This window comes from Betta splendens, chromosome 12 (genome assembly GCF_900634795.4).
Source record: "Betta splendens chromosome 12, fBetSpl5.4, whole genome shotgun sequence".
Taxonomy (NCBI): Eukaryota; Metazoa; Chordata; class Actinopteri; order Anabantiformes; family Osphronemidae; genus Betta; species Betta splendens.
Window position 1 is genome coordinate 3340910 of NC_040892.2, and position 21591 is coordinate 3362500.

At 49.7% G+C, this 21591-nt stretch overlaps 1 protein-coding gene across 1 annotated transcript in view; it reads right to left on the reverse strand.

Moving 5' to 3' along the window:
- Positions 1 to 2339: 2339 nt before the first annotated feature.
- The window catches only part of LOC114866572 (RIMS-binding protein 2-like), a 33568-nt gene continuing 14316 nt past the window's right edge, over positions 2340 to 21591 (reverse strand). The window contains 24 exon segments of the mRNA XM_029168463.3: positions 2340 to 4852; positions 6467 to 6637; positions 6724 to 6795; positions 6882 to 6982; positions 7059 to 7227; positions 7307 to 7473; positions 8467 to 8595; positions 8803 to 8905; positions 9913 to 10059; positions 10298 to 10453; positions 10538 to 11314; positions 11716 to 11867; positions 12615 to 12638; positions 12808 to 13626; positions 14846 to 14955; positions 15042 to 15121; positions 15208 to 15362; positions 15883 to 15951; positions 15954 to 16003; positions 16005 to 16048; positions 16771 to 16821; positions 17220 to 17324; positions 19075 to 19197; positions 20230 to 20319. Of these exon segments, the coding sequence (XP_029024296.1) occupies positions 4625 to 4852; positions 6467 to 6637; positions 6724 to 6795; positions 6882 to 6982; positions 7059 to 7227; positions 7307 to 7473; positions 8467 to 8595; positions 8803 to 8905; positions 9913 to 10059; positions 10298 to 10453; positions 10538 to 11314; positions 11716 to 11867; positions 12615 to 12638; positions 12808 to 13626; positions 14846 to 14955; positions 15042 to 15121; positions 15208 to 15362; positions 15883 to 15951; positions 15954 to 16003; positions 16005 to 16048; positions 16771 to 16821; positions 17220 to 17324; positions 19075 to 19197; positions 20230 to 20319 (4092 nt within the window). The 3' untranslated portion in view covers positions 2340 to 4624.

The following is a 21591-nucleotide window of genomic DNA, read 5'->3' on the forward strand; positions in this document are numbered from 1 at the left end:
GGTCGGGAGCAGTCACACACAGCGGCATCTGCCCATGGTTCACCGCCAGATGTTTGGGATGTCCCAGTTAGAGGACAGTGCGTCACATAAATGTAAATGGACGCAAAGACGTTGGTTTACTTTATGTGCGCACTGATTGATCACCAGGATAAACAGGCGAGTGATTCAGCCCCCACTTGGTTTGTATTATTCAGGAACCCACACAACAAAGTGGACATGAAAGAATAGACAGAGATGCTGTTATGAGATCATTATTATAATATAAAACTAAAGCAATATGTGCAATATAGTTCTGTAGAGAACCTATTTGCCACACAGATATTGTGGACTTAATGAAAACAATTAAATACTATTCATAGTCAGACACTTCAAAGAAACCAGCAGCTCTCCGCGTGACGAAAGGTCTCTCACTATATCAAAGTCAAATTAAAGCGTTTTACCTGGGAGATCCCTGCTTTGATTTAGGGCCAGGAAGGTCAAATGGACATCAAGTGTGTAACTGGCACTCGGAGGATTAGTGAAATATTCAGAAAGGCCAGGAGAAGATGGATGTCTCCTCATGCCCCCCTCTGGTGGCGTGGCAGGCATGACGAAAGCCAGTGATAGAGAGGTTACTGGCGAGAATTTTAAACACCCATTGGCCCTCGGGGACTCCGGAGACTTACAGCTCAATATAGATCTGTTGGATAGCGAGGGAAAATAAGGGCAAGAGTGAGCAGACGAGAAAGACAGGAGGGGGGGGGGGGGGGGGGGGGGGGTGATGATGGAGGAAAACAAGAGAGAATAGGTAAAAATGAGCGGATGGGGTAAATATGTCAGAGGGCGCCAAACAAAGATTCATTGATTTATAAATTCAATCTCCTTACGTTCCGACCTCGCTGTGGACAAAATGGGTGTTTGAGCAGAAAGCCACTTAAAGGCTGCGGCGCTTCCTCCCTGTGCTCCCCAGTCTTTAAAGTCCTTTCCTGCTCCAATCAACTTCAAATTAAAGCTAATGGTAAAAACAAATATGCTCGTGGAGACGAGCGTGTAAAAACGAAGGGGGAGAGGCCACGGGCGCTCGATTTCTTTCCGTCGCCTTAAGGAGCTTTCGTCACATGTGCTTTATGGTAACTGTTGCATCAGCACATTTCTTTTTATCGGACAATTAAACGAATTGCTGGGATCTATAGAGGAGTCAGTGCATATGAGATTTCCCCCTTATTACCAGACCGCAGGGTTCTGTGTGGCCGCTGCTCAGCTGAATGTCACTGCTGCCCTCCAGAGGACGGTGGTGGAACTGCACCACACACGCACCCTCCAAAATGGAAAATCCATCCATGCATCTTTTTTCTACCGCTTAGACCCATGCGGGGTCGCGGGTGAGAGGCAGGGTACCCCCTGGACAGGGCTCCGATCTAATCTAATCAGCATATGCTGAGTAATGATAAAGACGTGGTAAATTATTATTATTAACTGAATATTAGCATTTGTCATCAGTAATTTCCCAGTATCACACGAACAACAGCCGCTTCTCGTTATTTCAGCTCAGGCTTTGAGACTTTTGAGGCTCAGACTGTTAAAACAGGCCTCTGATCTGAGTCAGCGTCGACGAGACGAGCGATTCCAGCTCCTGACAGACAGATTACGCAGTCATGATGACGGCGAACACGGTCGCTGGCAGCCGGGTCCATCTGCTGGACTGCACTCCTTTAACTGGAACCCAGCAGCGTCTCTGTTCCTTCAGCATGACGCCTCTGGATCGTTGCTATAAGTAGCGCCGAAAACGTGTGTTCCGTCGGTGGTAACATAAACCTGACACGCATGTATGCATGAATTCATGCACCGTGTCAGGATTAAAGCAGTCATGTCATCCCGTTAGTGAGAGCATGAAGCATCGCAGAGATTTTACTAAAGCTGATTTAGGGATTTTCCACGCTGACTACAACTTGTTGCAGCTGATTACGACCTGGAGTCATGATTAAATCCAACCAACAGGGCATGAGCAACTTATGGCACAGAAAATCAGCCTGACCTTTGACCTCTGCCTCCCAAACTTGGTACTATTTATACACGGGGCTGTTTACATCCCTGAATCTAGTAATCACTGCAGTACATGTGACTGCACCCATTAGGATCAGGAACATCTGAATGAATCCGCAGCCACTTAGAAAGATGCATCAGGACATGGCTCTGTTCAACCACAACAATAAGCCATAAAACATGTGATGATGTCACATATATATAAATACGGAAGACTTTTATGCAGCCTTAAAACCTTATCATGATTACCTGATCAGTAATTTGCATGTGTGTGACCTGGCGTGAGGACAGAAGATGCACGAACGACAATAGACGTGTTCCTGAAAAATATCAAATTTAATTTGGTTATAAAAGTCGTATTTTTTCACATGCACACCCACACATAACTAATCACCATAAATACTGTCCAATGATTTCTAGTTTTTTCTTTTTCACAACTTTGATTCACAAAGCAAGCACATATGGTGGACCGATACATCTGACTTCAAAAGACACTATGAAATGCTCGCAGTCGTTTGTTGGGAGAGGGAATCTCAGTGCACTAAAAAAAAGGCCGTCATAAAATCAAGTAGAAACATTTAGAAATTATCTACAAATGGATCAAAGTACAAAAGAGCTACAGCATTTTGAGACACTACACCCATTCACAAGTGAATGATTTGGTATTGGGACACCACTGTATAATAATTTTGATTTTGCGACAGATTGAACGACACAGAAACAGCTCTGGAACCCAAATGATCCGCGTAAACCTATTGGCTGAAGCGTTTCTACATTCCATCCTGCAGTTCATCAATAAAGTGAATAAATAATGAGCAGGGGGACCCTGTTTCACGCGACAAACACACTCCGAGTGCAACTTGACACAAGGAACAGTTGGATGGAATGGAGATAAAATGGCAGTGATGGTTGTACAAATGATTAAAGCTGTGAGACGTACTCTCCCTCCATTTAGCAACTGGGTTCATCGCCACACACAGGATGTTGGTCAGTATGCAGACCCGTCCCCATGACAACCAGCAGGACTATGGAAAACACCGCTTCAATACAATACGACGGTAAACGTAACAGACAGAGGTCGGTCCGCTGTGTTTTCACTGCTGCATGAAAAGGACAGTTATATGAGGAATATGAAAGGTTAGTTGGATCAGACGCTCAGCAACAGAGGCGGAGGATGCTGCCAGTCAGAACTGAAATGAAGTCCAGCAGTGAGACTGACTTTTCAGAACGAGTCAGAAGCTCCCGTTCTTTAATCAGGCTTCCAGTCGCGTTCACGGCCGCCGCGCGTCTGCGCCTCTGCGCACGAGAGGCTGATTGAACAGTCAGTCGATGCCACAGCCTGCAGGGCCTTTAATCGTTTCTGCTGATCAGGCAACATTCTCTGCTGCAAATCTGTTTAGCGGCGTGATGCGAACGGACTGTTTGCTTTTTGATGAATCGATGAAGGATATAAAACATTCAGCGAGTCAACAAACCGAATGGAGCGACGGCGAATGTTGAGGTTATTGAGTGTGAGCTCTCTAGGATCCGATCTGTAGCGTATTAGATGCCGTTTTAGGCCTGTAAAGCATAAATGGAGCCACATGTCAGATGTTTAGGTGAAATGAGTTCATATTTACATCCACGGAGCTCAGATAGAAAACAAAGCGCTTCTCGTCATTTTGATTTGGAGGTTCTTTTCGCTTGTGGCCTCGTGTCCAAGCTAAACAGAGCGCAGGCGATGGAGGCGGCAGCGCATCGGCTGCACGGCCTCTCCTCCAGAACAACTAAAGGCGATGATCATGAAACTGGCAGAAGACATGAATGCCCCCACGCACGCACACAAGCGCACAACAGATCCACCGACCGTCAGACAACACCTTTGTGCAACAGGACAGACACAAGATTTAGCCCGGAACCAGGCGTTTCATGACAGTTGGACAGCGGGGACGACAAACACGCCTGCTCAGCGTGAACCCTGGGAAAAGAAAGCTGCTGCTGCTGCTGCTCGGCCGACGGAGGAACGGGGGGGGGTGGTTGTTCTCATAAAGGCCACTGGGACGGCTGCGCTCGCCTGGTGGTTCTGACGTAATGCCCTGGTGTCGGTCTCTCCTGTCGTAGCAGCGACCTCTCTGCTACGGGACCTCGCTGTGATATTGCACTGAATAAAGCCTCTGTTGTCTGTTAGCAGCCAGCATTACTGTCGCAATGCCTCAATAACAGTGTGGTCTGTTGGAGAGTTTGGTGTCTGATCAGTGAACGTCCTGTACATGTAGCCGGCCGCTTACCCTGCTTCAAATCAATGAGTCTCTGACTGACGGTAAAGAAAAATACATGTCATGAAAATCCTAGTCTTTTTTGTTGTTGAAGTAAAATACATCACAGTAATTTGTGTCTGTTTTTGTGTCTCTCTTGATTTTGGCACTGCACTGTACATAATTTAGTTGATTCGTATCCACCACCACACATGAATAATCACTTGTATATTCAGATAGGCTCACCCAGTCCAGGAGACAAAGTTCACATCCTCTTTGTCCTGTTTTGTCGGCTTTGATTGTATGGATGCAATATACAGAGCCCAGCGTGTGCACGTATTGTACAAGAATGCTTGCGTTCGCTTTTTTTATTTCACAGGGGAGAGTCTCTTCAGGAGCTTCTTCCCCTTGGAAAGTAGACCTTTCTTCTTCTTGTTGGCCAGGTCCTGGGGGTCCCGGGGGTCCAGCGCGGCGTGAGGGACCCTGGTGGGGCTGAAGGGCCTCATGGTGCCCGGCAGGAGGGGCCGCACGATGGGAGACGGCGCTCGCACGGGCGCGGCGTCTTTATCGGCCGCGTCTGTGGTTTCTGTGGGAACCTGAGGAGAGAGGTGTGGAGGCATGGGGCAGCATATTACACCGTCCTCCACTGGTCTGTCAGTAAAGTACTGGGACTACCTGCTTAGTATTTGCACTATTCTCTATTTCTAATATTAAGTGTGTATTAAACTTTAAGTTTAAGTTTTTAACTGTTTTCAATGGGCCGGACGTCTGTGCCTCTGGATGCAGCCAGTGTTTCTCTATTATAGGTCTCCAGCACGTTTCACACGAAGCGGGAGGTTTTTAGTGTCATTACAGATTAACTGTCAATAATATGTCAAATTAAATTTACCAAAAACTCTCAGAACATAATTGTGACTGTCTGTATAATAATGTTGCTTACACACACACACACACACACACACACACACACACACACACACACACAAAGTACAGTAGCTGAAGAATGAAAAGGGAGCCATCAAATGTTGAGCACGACATCAGCACCACAGCGCCTGAGGTCCACCATCGGTCGGCCATGAGGGAACGCACAGTACGACCATATACAGTACAACACCCAGGGACACAACTGTAGATACCAGACGTCTCGTCTAATGCAGAGCAGATTGGCAGTGACTGCAGTTCTGCTTAAATAAAGGACACTTTTCCTAATAGCCTTAACGGAACCTCCCATTCCGCTGATCTGGTCCCACTCCCTGCATTAGAGCCGCAGGTCTGGTATCTCAAGTTGCCGACTTACTGTACAAAGCAGACAGAGCCACTTATGGTGTGAAATGAACAATCTTCTTCTGTTTGTTTTGTTTTGTTTTGCCAAGCGGGTGAGGAAAAAACAAACAAGAACAACAACGACAGAAACAGAAGCAAATCAGACGGGGCAGCATTGAACCCACGCCACCGTGAAAAACAACAACGACGCCAACACACATGAACACAGAGCGTAAAAAAAAGAATGTTTTTAATATCCAATTTCTCCTTTTATTGTTTCATTGTAACAGTACAGTGAGGATGCCTCAGTGCTGCAGTCGGTTTTGTCTCTTAAGCTCAGAGCAACGATGGCAAACGCACTATCAACACGGCTGAAAAATAGAATTTATGTGTGTGCGATGTACACAAAGAAACAAAGCCCCTTTAAGGAAACACAGCAATCGAGCCAAGAAAGGTTTTATAAAACGTACCAAGTTTGAAAAAGGCATGCTTTTCTCTCAACATCAACGTATCTTGTGTCACTGGGTAGCAATTGGTTTGTGTTAAGAAAGCACTTATTATAATCATTATTATACACAATAACCACAATTTTGTGTTTCAGTGCAAAGAGATACTAAATTTTCATGTGTCAGGAATGAGTTCAGCCTTTTTCAAGTCCTCCTTAACCAGCGCTACATGCACCAACAGCTCCCACAGTCTATCCTCTCTCTGTCCATATCAGGCTTTGCTTCTGCCTTTCTCTGAGACTCAGAAAGGTGTTAGCACTGGAGGGTGGGGAGTTGTTAGTTAGTACAGAGTCACCACTGTCACCACATGGACAAACACACACAATGAACAGCACACAGACGGCAAGTGGAGGAAGCGAGAGACGAAAATCAAGAGAGAGGACGAGGGAGGAGGATGGATGGACACAGGGCCTAGCGCTGAGAGCGGCGATGATGGTGTACCCGTTTGGCCTCGGGGACGGCGGCGGCGGAGGAGGAGTTGGCGGGGGGGTGGCTGGCCGGCTCCTCCTGGGGGTAGTGGGACGGCGTATCGGTCAGATACACCTCCACGTCGTCAGGCACTTCTTCCAGAAAGTTGGAGGGAACCAGACCACGGTGGCCGTTCATTTCGCCCTGGTGGAGGAGAGGGGGGGGGGGTCACCTGACTCAGCAAAACGCAACGTTGACTCCACAACCACACACGGACGAGCGGCGCTTACATAATAAAACCCGTCTTCATCGATGTCTCCAAACACAGCGATGATGTCGCCGGCACAGAAGGTCAGCTCGGCCTGAAGAGAGAACAAAGAACAGAGCCCTGGTCGCTGCCTTCATGTGCTGACGAAGTGTTCATTCCTCTGTTTGAAGGGGGTTTTACCTCCACGTCGACGTTGGGAGAGCTCTCTCGCGGGTCATAGTCGTACAGAGCCACCATCCTCCTCGAGGCCTGGTCGCGGCAAAGGCCTCTTCTGTTCTGCTCTGGAGGTTGAATAGCTGAATGTGAATATAAAGCTACAAGAACAGGATGTGGATGATGAGTATGCATGTGTGGTACCTATCCTGTCCACCGGGGTGCTGAGAGGCAGGAAGCCCTGTTTGATGAGCTGGTCCATGGTCTCCTCATCCTCCGCCCGTATCTCTGACACCATGTTACAGGGTATCAGCCCCATCCTGCCCCTCACCTCCCCTCTGTAGAACCCGTCCGTGTCTTTATCGCCATACACCTGGTAGACAAGCGCACGGGGCGCAACGGTTAGAGCGTAAATACTTGAATAAGATGTGGAATAGGAAGATCGGGCTCACCCTAATGATCTGTCCTTCTTTAAAGGGCAGTTCCTCATCAGCAGCATCTGGGTTTGGAGACATGGACAGTGGGTCGTAGTCAAACAGGGCCACAAAGATCCGGAAGTCCTCAGGCTCGGACTCATCGTAGTACGTGGGTGAGCAGCGGTCCCGGTCCCTGTATCCATCTTAAAACACGAGAGAGGAATTAAAGAGGATCCGTACCAGTTATCTGCTATATATACTGATGTAATTTGTCTGCGACCTCCTAGTCCCAGTCTCCCTCTGCCTCCCGTACTGTCAGGTAGTCATGCATCAAAACGTGATTCAGCCTTAAGCCTTACAGATCTGATCATGCACTTCTGCAGGACAGACCCCTGTTTTACCTTGACATAAATGTACCTGACAACATGCAGGAACAAATATGTGGTGTGTCAGCTATTGGCACAGTCTGCTGTAGCACCCGTACGTATCCGTCTTCATGATCGTGGAGTGAGAGACACACAAGGAGCAAGACAAACCATGGTGCATTACACAAAGGTGATGTAGACGCCACTCTGACATGCATGCTGGTCTAAACATACAGAAAGGGTGCACGCGTCTTCTCAGTCATAATAAGAAAGCTTAAAGAGCCCTCGCAGCATCAGCACGTCTCATTTATTCATATTCTTCAAAAAGCAACGGCTAATGGGGTGAAAACACAAGCATGGTGTGAAAAGCATTGCTCCCAGATGAGCGTTCGCTTCCGTATCTGTGCGAGTGTTTCTGCGTGGGGGGAGGAGCACAAAGCGGTGGCAGCGTGGTCCTTCCTGCACGTCAACCACCGCCGCGCCTCCATAATGTCATGCACAAGTGTTTGCATTGTGAGTGTAGTAACGGTGGCTGAGGGAGTGTGTGTGTGTGTGTGTGGGGGGGGGGGGGGGGGGGGGGGGGTAGCAGGCATCTGGAGGTCAGTGCAGTGACTAGAAACGCTCATCCTGGACCCCAGGAGCGACCTGCCAGTGGCTCCACCGTCTCAGTGCAGTGCAGTCATGCTCTTTAACTGAAAGCGTAATAACAGCTATCATCATTTCAGACGGAGAAACAGGCACTTGCAAGTGTCCACAGCTCCCGCTCGTCATTTGCTGGTGGCCTTTTCGTTGCCATGCTGTGGTGGTAGGAGCAGCACTGCAGGCACATACCATGGGGAGACCTGGTGCCGCCCATGTGCCTGCGAGGTGACCACGTCCTGTGCCGCGCTACTTTGCCATAGTAAACATCTTCGTTGATGGGGGAGAGGTTTCCCTCACTGTTATTCTCAGAAGTTACCTCTACAGGAAACACCAGTTAGAGGGTGATGGGTTAAATGTGAAGCACAACCCAAAGATGCTAGAGTTTAGCTAAAGACAAACGTCAGCTTGCAGCATTGGCTAAAGTATTGATGAGCATGGTTCATAAAGACAGATGTGATCTGGAGACACAGGGAAGCTCATGAAGGCTTTAACCCTCCCCATCTCCAACCTCCTGCTCGTACTGACCGATGGAAGGGACCATCAGAGGTCGTCTCTGGGGCTGGGAACCTCCACGGGGACCTCTTCTCCCAGGCTCCCGCTCGCGCCAGCCTCCGGCGGGGGTGTTGCTCTGCAATTAGCACAAACACAGAGGACACGGCGCCAACATGAAACATTCCCGAGCTGTGACGGGGAACTCAGGCAAACCTCCAAACGGTGCTGTGTGTGAAAAAAAACTCACATCGACATACTTGTACAAATTGTATGTAAACAAAATCATGCAGCACTCACAGGCAGGCACACTGACACACGGACACAAAGACACACACTCAAATATCCCAAAATTAGCTAATAACATCATACTCATTACATTTGATAGGACCTTCATCCTTTCTTACAACATTTACACCTTTTACTACTGATCGCTGGCCCAGTTCCCCTCTGAGGTGCTGAACACAGTTGATCTGAGCCAATCTCACTCTGTCTCTCTCTGTGGTGAGGAAACCTGAAACCCAGCCTATCACTGGCAAAATGCTGGGTGCGACTGCACCTTCGAGCTACCTCTAATCCGCACAGCAGCCTGTTCCAATCTACACTCCTGCCATCTGCCTACAGATACAATCACACCTCATAACGAACTGCAGAAAGTTAAAGCTTAGAAGTAAGGAAGCTTTGATGAATTTTCCTGTTGCTGACCTTCCAGTTAAATATGCTTTCGCATTGTCCCCTTCAGTGTCGTTTCTGTGGTTGCCATGACTACGACCATGACTAGGATCTATCATCTTCATCATCCAGCAGCAGCAACAGCTGTCCTACCAGTGCCTTTCTGCCACGCTAATACTGGGAACACTGGAGCACCGTTAGGCCTCAGCTTGGAGCTGTCCATGGTGCTGAAACCTTCAACGCCCTGTGTCCACAGACCAGCCAAACCCGCAGCCCTCACTCATCTGTCCACTTATTCCTATTTCCCTTTTCTCTCCTTTAAATTAAACTCAGCACACACGCTAACAACACATATCAAATGTAAGTCTAGGCAGCAGACTCAACTCCAGTATCTGTGCCTGTGCAGTTCACTAAATATTATGAATTTGGGCCGTTTATGACTCTTCGGTTTAGAATAAGTGCAAAGAACTGCACCTTGGGTGTGTTGTGCGAGTTGCGCCGGCGTCCCTCTTCCAGCTGCATCTCAGAGTATAGCTCCTCCTCATCCTCTTCCATGATGTCAGACAGGTCAGAGCCCCGGCTGCTTTCGCTGTGATAATCTTCATTGTGACTATAGTGAGGCTTTTGGCAGTCACAGATACAAACACACAGACGCAAGTGTTTAAGTCCACATACATACAGTACATACATGCACACTCGTGAATGGCCAAACACACGTGAACGGACACAAAAACACGGACACAGGAGTGTGTGCATGCACCCACCCAGATACGCATGCTCTAACACGCGCAGAGAAAGAGCTTTTCTTTGTTGCACGACACACTAAGCGGGAAAAACTCTCTTCACTTGCGCCTCTTACCGGCCTCCCCAGCTCAGAGCCCCTGAGAAACTCGTCGACTGAGGGTCCTCTCCGACGGCCGCGTGCAAATCCCTCCACATCCTCCTCTTCCTCGTCGGAGTGATGCTGGTGAAATGAATGACCCTGCTCTCCGTACCTGCCTGGCCTCCTGTCTCCCTGAAAGGGTAATGACAGTGATAGGTTACGATCAATCGGTTAATAAATAATAATACATTTTGCTTTTCATTCTCCTCTTCAGACCTTTCCACTCTCTGCTGCCACCCTCTGTGCTGCTTCTCGGGCGATGGCTTTGGCCACAGTGTCTGGAATTAATGTGCCTCTGGGCTGAGGAAGGATCCTCTGAGGGGAGGGGGAGCGTGGATTGGCAGGGGGAGGGGCCTCAAGAGTGTGGCCCTGCATGGGCACGGGAGGCTGAGAGGAGGGGGAGCGTGTGTCCCAGCCAGGCTGGCTGGGCGGAATAACTCCCCCGTGATGGGCCACGTGCTCTTTGGCATCCAGGTCTCTGGCACTTACTGGTCTCTGAGGTAAAGGGTGGGGTTGGAGGTGGGGTAACAGAGGCAGTTGATGCTGAGGCCTGGGACCCTGGTGAGGCGGGAGAGGCTGCAGGTGCAGGGGCTGCGGCTGCGGCAGTCGGAGCCGGGGCTGAGGAGCACCGCCCGGGTGGGGGAGTCTGGGATGGGGTTGCGGATGTCCGGGATGAGCCGGGAGCGGCTGCCCATGTGCTTGAGGCGGAGCGGGGAGTTGGGGAGCGGCGTGGGGAGGGTGAGGAGACTGGAGATGAGGCTGGGGGTGGGGGTGGGGGGGCGGAGGGGGGCCCGCGTGGGGATGCATGGGAGGCGGCAGGGCGAGCGGAGGTAGAGGCACCAGCAGGTTGTTTGGAATGACAGCGACGTGGGAGTCCTGCGACTCCCCCTGGACCGACAGCGTCCTGACGATCACCTCCCTCGCCTCCAAGCACTGAATCCTGTTCAGCTCGATGGTCACGTAGTCCGCCATCGGGTACAGCACCTCCGCTATCTGGGGAGCGACAACAAAAAAAATTTAAGTGACGCCCTTGAAGATGATGCAGCTGCGTGTCCGGTTTGACGTGAACGTTGTCTACAGTGTGTCGGAGCAGGAGCTGCTGACAGCAGAGGGAGCAGGAGAGCCGTCCAAACCCAGCTGCAGGTTTTGCATTGAGGAGCATGTAGTATCACTGACCCACAGGTAGGTGGCGCTGCTCTGCACCCTGTACTTCATTTTTCTATTAAGTTAAACACAGCTCTGTTGTATTTGTGTATTCTGCCTTGAACCATGGATCTCATGCGCATGCTGTTATCTTCCTCCTAATAACCCACCACTCCCTCTTTTAGCTCGGTGACGTAAACGAAGCACTGCAGCGCTCGCTCGCTCGCTCGCTCGCTCGCTCGCTCACTCACCCTCTGCCCTTTCGTGCAGACTGCGTAGCCTATGACGTTTGCTCCGTTGGATGTGCCTGTAGGGGAGAGGATGGGAGGCTTCCAGCGGACCTGCAGGACCCCTGCGCCCTGCCCACACAGCACCTGCACGTCCTGGGGAGGCATGGGGGGCCCTGGGGCGCGGGGAAACAGGCGTCAGACGCAATCATTGACTTGTTTCGACCAACAACTGTGCGACCAGAGAGGAGGGTGTGAAGCATTCATCAAATGCACAAGGGGGTACATACAGTAACATGCACATCCACGTCCTTATGCAGGAGAATCCAGGAAACCAAACGGTGAGTTTGTTTATAATGTTTCCTCCAAACCTGAATCTGAATTCCATTCAGACATGCGCCACGCGTGCATAAACGTAGTGATTCACAGTCCATGCGTTTACTACACACAAGGCGACACTGTGAGTGGGGTGCTGCATTCACAATACATCGGTGTTGGGTCTATAAAGTATCATCAAGTCATTATGGCACCACAGTGACTCTTATGTATTAGAGTAAAGCAAATGTGAGTGTGAGCAGATATAAAATGGTAACGTCAGTGATGTGGACTGTTTGGTTTCAGGCCGAGGGAATGACTCACGCCACCAATAAGTGATCACCACTTGTGACGCCTCTAATTAGGCGTGTGACCTGTGCAGCGGGTGAACGTGAGCAAAATTGCCTTGGAATGTGTTGCTGCGCGCTTAAATGTCAGTGTGAGTCGAGGTGAGGTGCTCGTCAGCCTCAGACGTAGAACAACATGCCATAATGGTCTACAACCCTCCTCCAAATGTATCACAGCATTAGCGTCGTCTGTGCCCACGAGTGACACGGCAACAGATCGTTAAGTCAGAAGCCCCGCCCACAACTCCTCTATTTTCTGACCTGTTCTGCAATACGGTGTTGGACCTGGACAAGATCACCAGACACAGAATTGTAAGGCACCGCGGAGCTGTATTGTCTCAGCTATTGACTAAAAGTTGATATGAATTCAAATTACATATTAAAACATTACACTGGTCTCACATGCAAATACTACTAAATTGTTTGTCTATGTTTGGCATCCATCTTTGCTGACCTGCAGCCTGCGTGCAGAACTCCACCCCAGCCTCCTTCCTCTCCCGCTGCTCCAGCGGGAGCTGCCACGGCACCTGGTGCGGCTGCGCTGCCACCGTCACCTTGTACACCGTCAGCGGCTTCAGGTGCAGGAAGCGCAGCCGGTACCGCCCCGGCCTCACCACCGCGTGCTCCGCTCCGTCCAGGGACACCGTGTGGCCGTAGTTGCTGTTGCTGGGCAACCAGGAGAGCTCGGCGGTGTCGTGCTGGATGTCATCCACCCGCAGGCCGCACGGGGCCACCACCACGTTGGCTCCGACCAGCAGGGTGCAGCGCAGCTCGTCCGACAGGCCGCGCTCGGTGACGCACTGCACCGACACGCGGTGCACGCATCCGTCCAGGTCCAGTTTCTCCAGCAAACACTTGGTCCGGCCACCGAACTGAATACTGGCACGGAGCTCCCCATCTATCAGCACGTTGTAGCCGGAGATGTTCCCCCAGCCTAAAGGCACTAGTGGAGGCTCCCAGGCCACTATCACGCTCCGTGCCAGCTGCTTGATCAAGGTGATCTTCCGGGGATAAGGCACAACATCTTCAGCCAGGTCCTCGGGGTCCAGGGGCCCCCCGGTCCCGTTGCTACAGGGAACCAGGGCATTGGATGAGCCCAGGAGGCCATCCTGGGATGTGCCTCCATCCACCGCCATCAAGGCCAGTGGTGCGTGGTCCAGTGGTCCCAGGTCGTCGTCCCCCTCCCCAGCTTTAATGGCTGGTTTCTCCTTGTCCTGGACAAACTCCACAAAGTTGGAGGGGACAAGTCCTCGCTGGCCATCCAGCAGCTCCCCTGTGACGAGGGAAGAAGAAGACAGGCTCAATGCCGGCGGCCTAAAAATACTAGCGTAACAAAGCGCCGCCGTCGCTCTGTGACGCCTGCTGCACACGTTAAAATTAGGCTTAACTAACGGCGCCTTACAAGACGAACAATGGGGAAGCGGTCACGTGTCTGCACATAATCATCGGTGAGAGTTACTTGCCTTCGAGGTGGGAATGAGTCAGGGAGTGAGAGGTGGCGGAGACATAAAAATACAGCGTGTACTATTCCCTAAGACGTAGGATTTTGCTCCGCGCCTCTGATGCTATCTTTTACGCTCTCTCCAGCGAGCTGACAGCGAGGATCGCTCTTTTCAGCATGTTCGACAACTTGGACTTGAAGTTTGCCGCATTTAAACATTTCCAGGAACAGCCCGGAGCACGCAGACGTCGGGTCAACACTGAAATAAGACATTCGCTGTCCAAAGGGAAGAAGTTGCTCTTAAAAAAGCTCGCTATCATCTTGCCCTTCAATCCCTTTTTCCACAGAGGCCTGGGAGACCTTAAGACTATCTGCGAGTGTGTATGTGTGTGTGTGTGTGTGTGTGCTTATGATTAAGCCGAGCCCTGCTGGATTAGTCATCAAGCTAAAAGGGACCAAGATCCCATCTTGACAACAGCTTGGTCTGGGGCCTGAGTCTCCCTCCTGCGTGGTAAATACAAGGCTCCTCCACGATGCCATGCAGTCTCGCCGCCCACAGCTAATGAATCACTGCAGCTGAGTACTACTGTGTCCGTGGCAGCGGAATCGCTAGCTGGGGGATTAGGATTGCCTCCATAATTCTTAAGAGATTATACAAGGGAATCGCTCCAGTCACCAGTTCTCAAGAAAAGTTTAGCAATATTGTCTTGTAGTGTAAATGGGTGTATAACAGCTGGATGGTTTTTCTAGCTACAGTATAAAAACATCTGGCAGCTTTTTGATGATGCCGCATCATCATGTGTCACACATACTGTACAGTGCGAGGTTAATGCGACACGACAAGGATAGAAAATGAGTCAAGGATACACGAGCAGCAACTGTGCGTTTCACTGTAACGTACATGTACAGCGCTGCAGTTTTCCAGCTCACGTTAAATAATCTAACGGATCTAAACATAATTTCCCAGTCCGGTGCAAAGCTGCAGGTGGGATAATTAGCACAAGGAGCATCCCTGCTTATTTCGCTTGTCTTGTCTTGTTTGACTGCTCACCTTCATAAAAGCCGTCGTCGTCCATGTCTCCATACACGTACAGATACTTCCCAGCCACGAGGGGAAGTTCAGCCTCAGGATGCTCATTTGGTCCATCATAAGGGTTGTAACTGGAAGCAGAGACGCTGATGTTGTCACACACCAATTACAAATGTATGACTCCATAAGCTATGTTTTACTGAGCTGGTGGCTTCACCTGTAGCGGGCAGTGCAGAGGCGGACCTGGCCTGTGTAGCGAGGCTTGGACCGGGGCGATGGGATGGCATCATCCTCCATCTGCAGGAGAACACACAGATCAGAGTCTCGTCTTCATCCTCACGCTCGAAGTACAGAAAGTCACCAAAGAAAGCCGCCGGTCCGACCTCTGATGGCGTCAGCCGTCGGGGGCTGCCGGGCCGGTCCGTGGTCACGGCGCTGGGTTCCACAGGCAGCAGACCTCCTGCTGGTCGCTCTGCGCCTCCAGTGCACAGCGAGAACTGGGAGATCAGTAGCGGCGAGTCTGCTGCCCTCTCATTGCCTGGAGGAGGAGGAAAAATAAGAATGAGAACACCCGGGTTCTCAGGGGAGAACAATACGGATCGAGTTTTATGTTATAGCCAGAAAAACCCGCTTCCTCTGTTCCAGGACTCCCAGCGCTTCAAACGCCTGTGATCCGGGCCACAGTGGATCCATCGACATGGCCGAGCGTCTGGTGGAGCTGTGCCTTTCATTTAATGTCGCTGGAACAGTGATGTGTTCACCACATTCATGTCGCACATCAGACCTGCCATCAATTAGGCTGATCATGAATAGGCATGGTGTCCACCTGTGGTCAGGAGTGAGCGGATCCAGCTGTTGTGTGGGCTCTCGCGGGGACTAGATCGCGGTGACTCATTTCATTCTGATCCGAAGCCTTTTGATCGTGTAATTTGGGGAGTGCTTTTATCTTCAGGGTTTCGAGAACATACATTTTAATAGCGAGTGGCCCATTTAACCCTGTATAAAAATATTAAAATCATACCTAGCCAAATGCACTACGTGATCCTAGCTTACAGTACCTGTGTCTGGCTGTGCTTCGTATCCAGCAATGACTCTGTTCTCCGGTGAGACGAGGATCTGAGACGTGTGTCCACGGTATCTGATCGCAAGCCGAAATTCAGGAGCTCTTTGGACGGCTGCTTCACTCTGGGACCCGCATTGCTGCTTCAGGTCACAAACCTTGACCTACAAAAGGCAGAGGGCAGAAAAAGAAGAGGAGGAAATTCATTCTTCATTCTACGTGAGCGTACGGGAGAAGTCAACTTTACATCTCATCAAACATAAAAGCAATTGGACGACAAAGTTTTAGAACTTATAGGAGGATAGTGCATTGAAATCTTTGCAGCACAATCAACGCATATGCAGCTCAGAGTCAGCTTCTCTGCTGGGCTCCGATAACAAAGGCTGAGCGCTGCAGACGTACGAAGATTAAAAAACCCCACAGTATAAACATTAAAGCTGTCGTCTCCCTGACAGAGAAGCCCGAGAGCGTAAGGATTGAACAGTACGAGGAAGCAAACATAGTAAGGCCTCATTCAGTGTTCCCATGGGCCGATCAGGAGGGGAAAATAAATACCTGAAACATTTTGTCCTTAATGGTCTGTTCAGACAAAAAAGACAGAAAAAATGAAGAATAAAGAAAATTTAAAAAAAATGAAACATGCTGAAATATACAACAATGAAGGAGGATGACGCAAAGCAAATGTTTTAGTGCAGGTCAGTATAAAAAGACACAAAACCTACAGAACACCAACTGAAAAAAATGAAAAATATTTGAGGGGATGAACAAAATGTAGACGTTAGCAACTGTGCTCGACGTCCTATTGTGGTTAAGAAGAGGTGGAGTGAAATGGAAGGAAAGGTGAGCTCCACGTTAGCGCGGATGAGTGGGATGGGAGCGACTGTACCTCTAACAGGTGCACCGCTTGCTCATGCTCTCGGTCGGCTTGAACCCGGGCCTGCGGAGAACGAGCAGAAACACGGAGTGACAGCTGACACCGGGATCACAGTCACGGCTGACGCACCGTCCTCCTCAGACCCGCCGGGTCGGCTCCGATGGCACCGCTCCGACCAGTGTGTCGGTGTGAAGGTTCTGATTGGTTATTGGCCTTGTACGAAGGACAGCATTAGAAATAAACCATTTCAGGGAACATAGCAGGAAGTCTAACCACTAGAAAGACCCTAAATAATATATGAAACTGCATTTCTAACAACCTCTGCTGATTTTGGCAGCGATTGGAGGATCATCATATTCCCTCACACATCAGCAGAGCTTTAATAACCGTGATTCTGCACAAACGGACTCCTGACCCATCGCTACCATGTGCCAGGACTGTGTGTGAGTGCAGGCTTTTACCTTTTGCAGTCGTTTGAGCTCCTTCTGCTTGGTGTGGAGGGCCACCAAGGCTCGCTCATGCTCTACGTGCAGCTGCTGCTTCAGCGCCACAGCCTCGTGCATATGCTGGGAGGAAACAGGAAGAGGAAGGATGCCGTTGAAAGAGGACGCTCACTTATCGGCACAGACACAACACAGCCAGACCTGGAAAGTCTGAACGCTTATTGTTGAAGATCCAACTAACTTGGCATGAAGATTAAAATAACATGACTTCCTGTTGCATTTCACAAGCATTTAATTAGCTTCTATCACATCGGTGACACACATAAAACCTCAAACTAAGCATTTTGGGGCAGGAGTCATGACTGTACAGTATCTCCACCAGAGTCACGACCAGCTGCCACATCCTGCAGAAACGGAGTTAAGGGCACATGATGCTTTATGGGCTTAAGAAGAAAAGACAGCTTAGAAAGCTCTGACATTCTTCATTTTCTCTGTGTTCACTCTCCCTTAAAAAAAAAAGAGAAAAGCCTCTTTACCTCCCAGAGTGTCTTGGAGGTGTCCTGAGTAGGCAGCCACTGCTTTGCATAATCAGGAAGGAGCCCTAAGCTGCATGGAGCTGGGCTGCCTCAGAGGCTGTCACTTTTAAAACCGCGGGATATTCAGCAGACACCTGTGCTTCAAGTGCATAGTTTATCTATTACGTTTGTCCAGTCTGACTTTGCCTCAGAGTGACAATAAGCAACAGAAAATCAGTGTGTGTCATTTCCTCTGATTAGTGTTTTTGTCTTCAATTTAAAAACGACAACTTTATTTCTTGTCCTGCCGCTCTTATTTTGAAAGGCCAGATCACGACACCACAGCCTTCGTTTATAGAGTTTAGGTTTAACTTTAGGTTTAGAGACCATGTTCTAGGTTACCAGGATTTATTATTGAGATGTTTTAAGTTTATAGCTCACCAACTACACCTGCTCAGTGAGTGACTACAGTATATTACAGTTAATTCACTAACTATCTTGTATTGTCCTCATGCCATTAGTCGTGAGGCCTCACCTGCTGCTGCTTCACCCCTGGAACTGATACAAACTTATTGATTATTGTTATAATAAACTGTTGAAAGCTCAAATCTGTTCCCAGATTTAAACTGACCCTGCGCTCGAATGCTAGCGTGAGTGAAAAATGGTTCTGTATTAGAGAGCAGGTCAGTTTCATTTCTCTCTCAAATATCCTGACAAGCAGACAATCGATAAGAGACGCAGGGAGGCGCGGATGTGTAATGCGAGCGCAGCAGCGCCGGCTCTGATTGCTATTGGCAGAGAGGAGCACGACGAAACCAATGACACTTCACCTCATATGCTCCATAAGTTTGCTTTTAAAGTTTACAACAGATCTGGTTGAAGCCAGAAGCTGAGAAATGAGGACGCAGCAGTCAGTGGGAAAGTACGGGCAAACTTGGAGGATACAAAAGGGCCAGAAAAGAGGATGAAGGGCTCAGACCTTTAAAATTAAACTTCTGCCTCGTCCACTCGGCGACTATTGTGTGTTTTCTGTACCTTATGGACACGTAGGCTCAGACGGATGTGGAGCATCATCCACATCCACACTTTAAATTATAATAATCCACTGCTGCAGATAATAAAGCATTTTCAAATCGAAGGGAAATAAAGAATATTATGTCCGAGTTGATTTCCTTTTTTGAAACTCAGCATTGAGGATTTGAGAGTTTTCCACCACAACTCCACACTGACACTAAGTTTTCTAAAGCTCCTCACATAGACTTCTTTTCCCACTTCCATTCAGAATGCGATTCAAGAGACAAAGAAGTCATGAGGAGCGTAATCACCTAAAGGCTTCGTCCCAGTGAGGGCTTCGTTACCTTTAGAACCTGCTCTAGATTCTCCACTTTGCTCTGGAGCAGGCTCCTCTGCTGCTGGGCCACGTCTCTCTCCCGCCTCACCACAGCAAAGGTCCGTTCCAGCTGCTCATAGTCCGATCGCACCTATGTGGACACACAGAGTCCAGATAGAGGGGTGAAGGGAACAAAAGGTAGTGCGGTTGAAACGGTTGCTTCTATAAAAGTCAGCTGAGAGTCCAGTTAATCTGCTCGTTTCCATTAGGCCCTGATGAGACAGAGCTGCTGACTCCAGCGCTGTCTTCGCCGGTCGGGGGCCAGTTCCTCCAACGGCGGCCTCCTAGGATGGAGCGGATCCACTCCCACCGTCTCATTAATTAACAAAACTGACAAGCTCACAATAGATAAGCTCGCTCGCTCAACGGGCACAAAACTAGACTGCTGCAACGGAAATGAGTTCATTATGCAGCTGGAGTTAGGGACTCAGCACAGTGGTTATTATTATTTTATTATAGGCAGCCTGTAATAATCACACCAGCAATTTAGCCAAACGCCTTTTGTAGCTAATCAGAGACGTGTGTGTGATATGTGAAATGAGGTACGGATGAAAATATTCTCTAAAATAAACACAAGATTTTATATTTTTATAGGTTTTTGATCCCTAAAAATTTGATTCTTCTACTATTTTCCTGCCCATCTTCACCATCCACGCGCTCACCTACGCCGCGTCTCTGCCAGGACAGCGTCGACTTTTGCCCCACTTTCATCTCGGCGCTCACCTCGCCGCCGCACAGACGGCACCTTTCTGTGGAGCAAAAAGGCTTTGGAGCCGAGCTCCCTGGACACGCGTCAAACGCGCCCCCTCTGCGAATGTCACTATTAGCGCCGGAGTGGCTAATCGCCTGCCGTCACAGACTGCCGCCGTGTCCCGTCTGGGTCTGTTTGCGTGTCTATGCAGGCGTGGACGGTGAGAGCGAGAGGAAGGGACGCGTACAGGATTTCACCTTATCAGATGCACATGAAGCAAAGCAGACAATGTGCAAAGTCTGCATTGTGTCGATCTGTAGAGATGGATCACAGGTTCCAACCTGACTGATGCTACAGGCCTTCATGAGACATTGTGTGCTGATATGTAGCCGCCGCTATAAAGAGTGCAGGAGGAATGACTGAACGCTGTACCTGTTCATATTTAGACGCCTTCAGGTGGCGGTGGACGAGCTCAAGGTTCAGGCGGTTCCTCTCCTGCAGGGCAGCATGGAGCTTGGCTCTCTGAAGAAAGAGAGACAAACAAACAGGAGCTGAGCGTGTTGTCACATTATGATAAATGATCCCCCTCGTGGCAAAGACGCCGTGCGTGACATTTGCGCGTCGACTACGCACACAAACTCCATCTTAAATCTATTATGTAAGCGACAGATGAAAGACTCAGGTTGGGGACGATCCCTCCCTCTCCCTGTGTGGGAGTGTGTGTCTGAAACTAAGCTTTTTTTTTTCTGAGATTCTGTCTGGAGGACAAAACCCACAGCTGCATTCTGTCACCCTGCATTTGGAATTTAGCATTAGAAATGGAGAGGGAGGCAGAAATAGGGTGGAGGAGAACAAGAGAGGAGCTGAGATGGAAAGATCGCGGTGAAGAGCAACGGGACGAGGGGGGGTCACGAGGAGGAAATGGAAATAAGCAGAAACAATCTGAGAGGGAGGAAGGAAAAACTAAAGGTGGTGCGAGGTACGCGTCCGTGGAAGCCAGCGAGCTCCAGATGAGGTTAAGCAGCACGTGTGATGTAAGAGGAGCGAGCGGAGGCGTCCACTTCCTGTCCGTCCCCCACGGCTCACATTCAGGCAGAAGTTGTCATGCCGCTGGTGCTGCAGGTACTCAGGCATTACATAATTGCACCAGACTCAAACTGGGGCAGTGTTCTCCTCCTGTCACAGCTCGGAGCAATCAAGAGTTACTTCAGTGCAACTGGTCGGGCCGTATAATACGACTTGATGCTGAGGCGCTGACCTCTTGTTATTGACATGTGTCACTGGCAGCATCTTATTATAACTGGGATTTTTCAACTTATTCCACCAACGACCGCAGGTTTAGTTTTCCTGGTGATTCCAGCAGAGGATGGTTTCATTTTTAACACCACCGGATACAATCAAATAATTGAACAAGCTTTAAAAGACTAAAATAATTCCACTAACGTCTAAATTAATATGCGCCTCTAAACCTGAACGCAATGACGAACTCATGCAAAGCCGTTCAGCCTCCGTACGTCAGCTCCCGCACGCAGGGATGCAGCTCACAGGTTTATGATCACATCTATCAGTCCACATCGAGGAACTCGATAAACCCCGATGGAGGAGGGGGGGGGCGCTGGGTTCATCCAGCCCCGTGTGCAGGCTGAGAGGCAGATGCTGACAGAGGACGCGCTGCCTCCCGGCGCCGCGCGGACGGAGAACAGGCAAGGACGGGAAGTCGCTGCTCTTCTTGTGTAACGCCGGCGCCGCAGAGCACGGAGCCACACCTCGACGCGGAGGAGGCTGCTGTTCTGC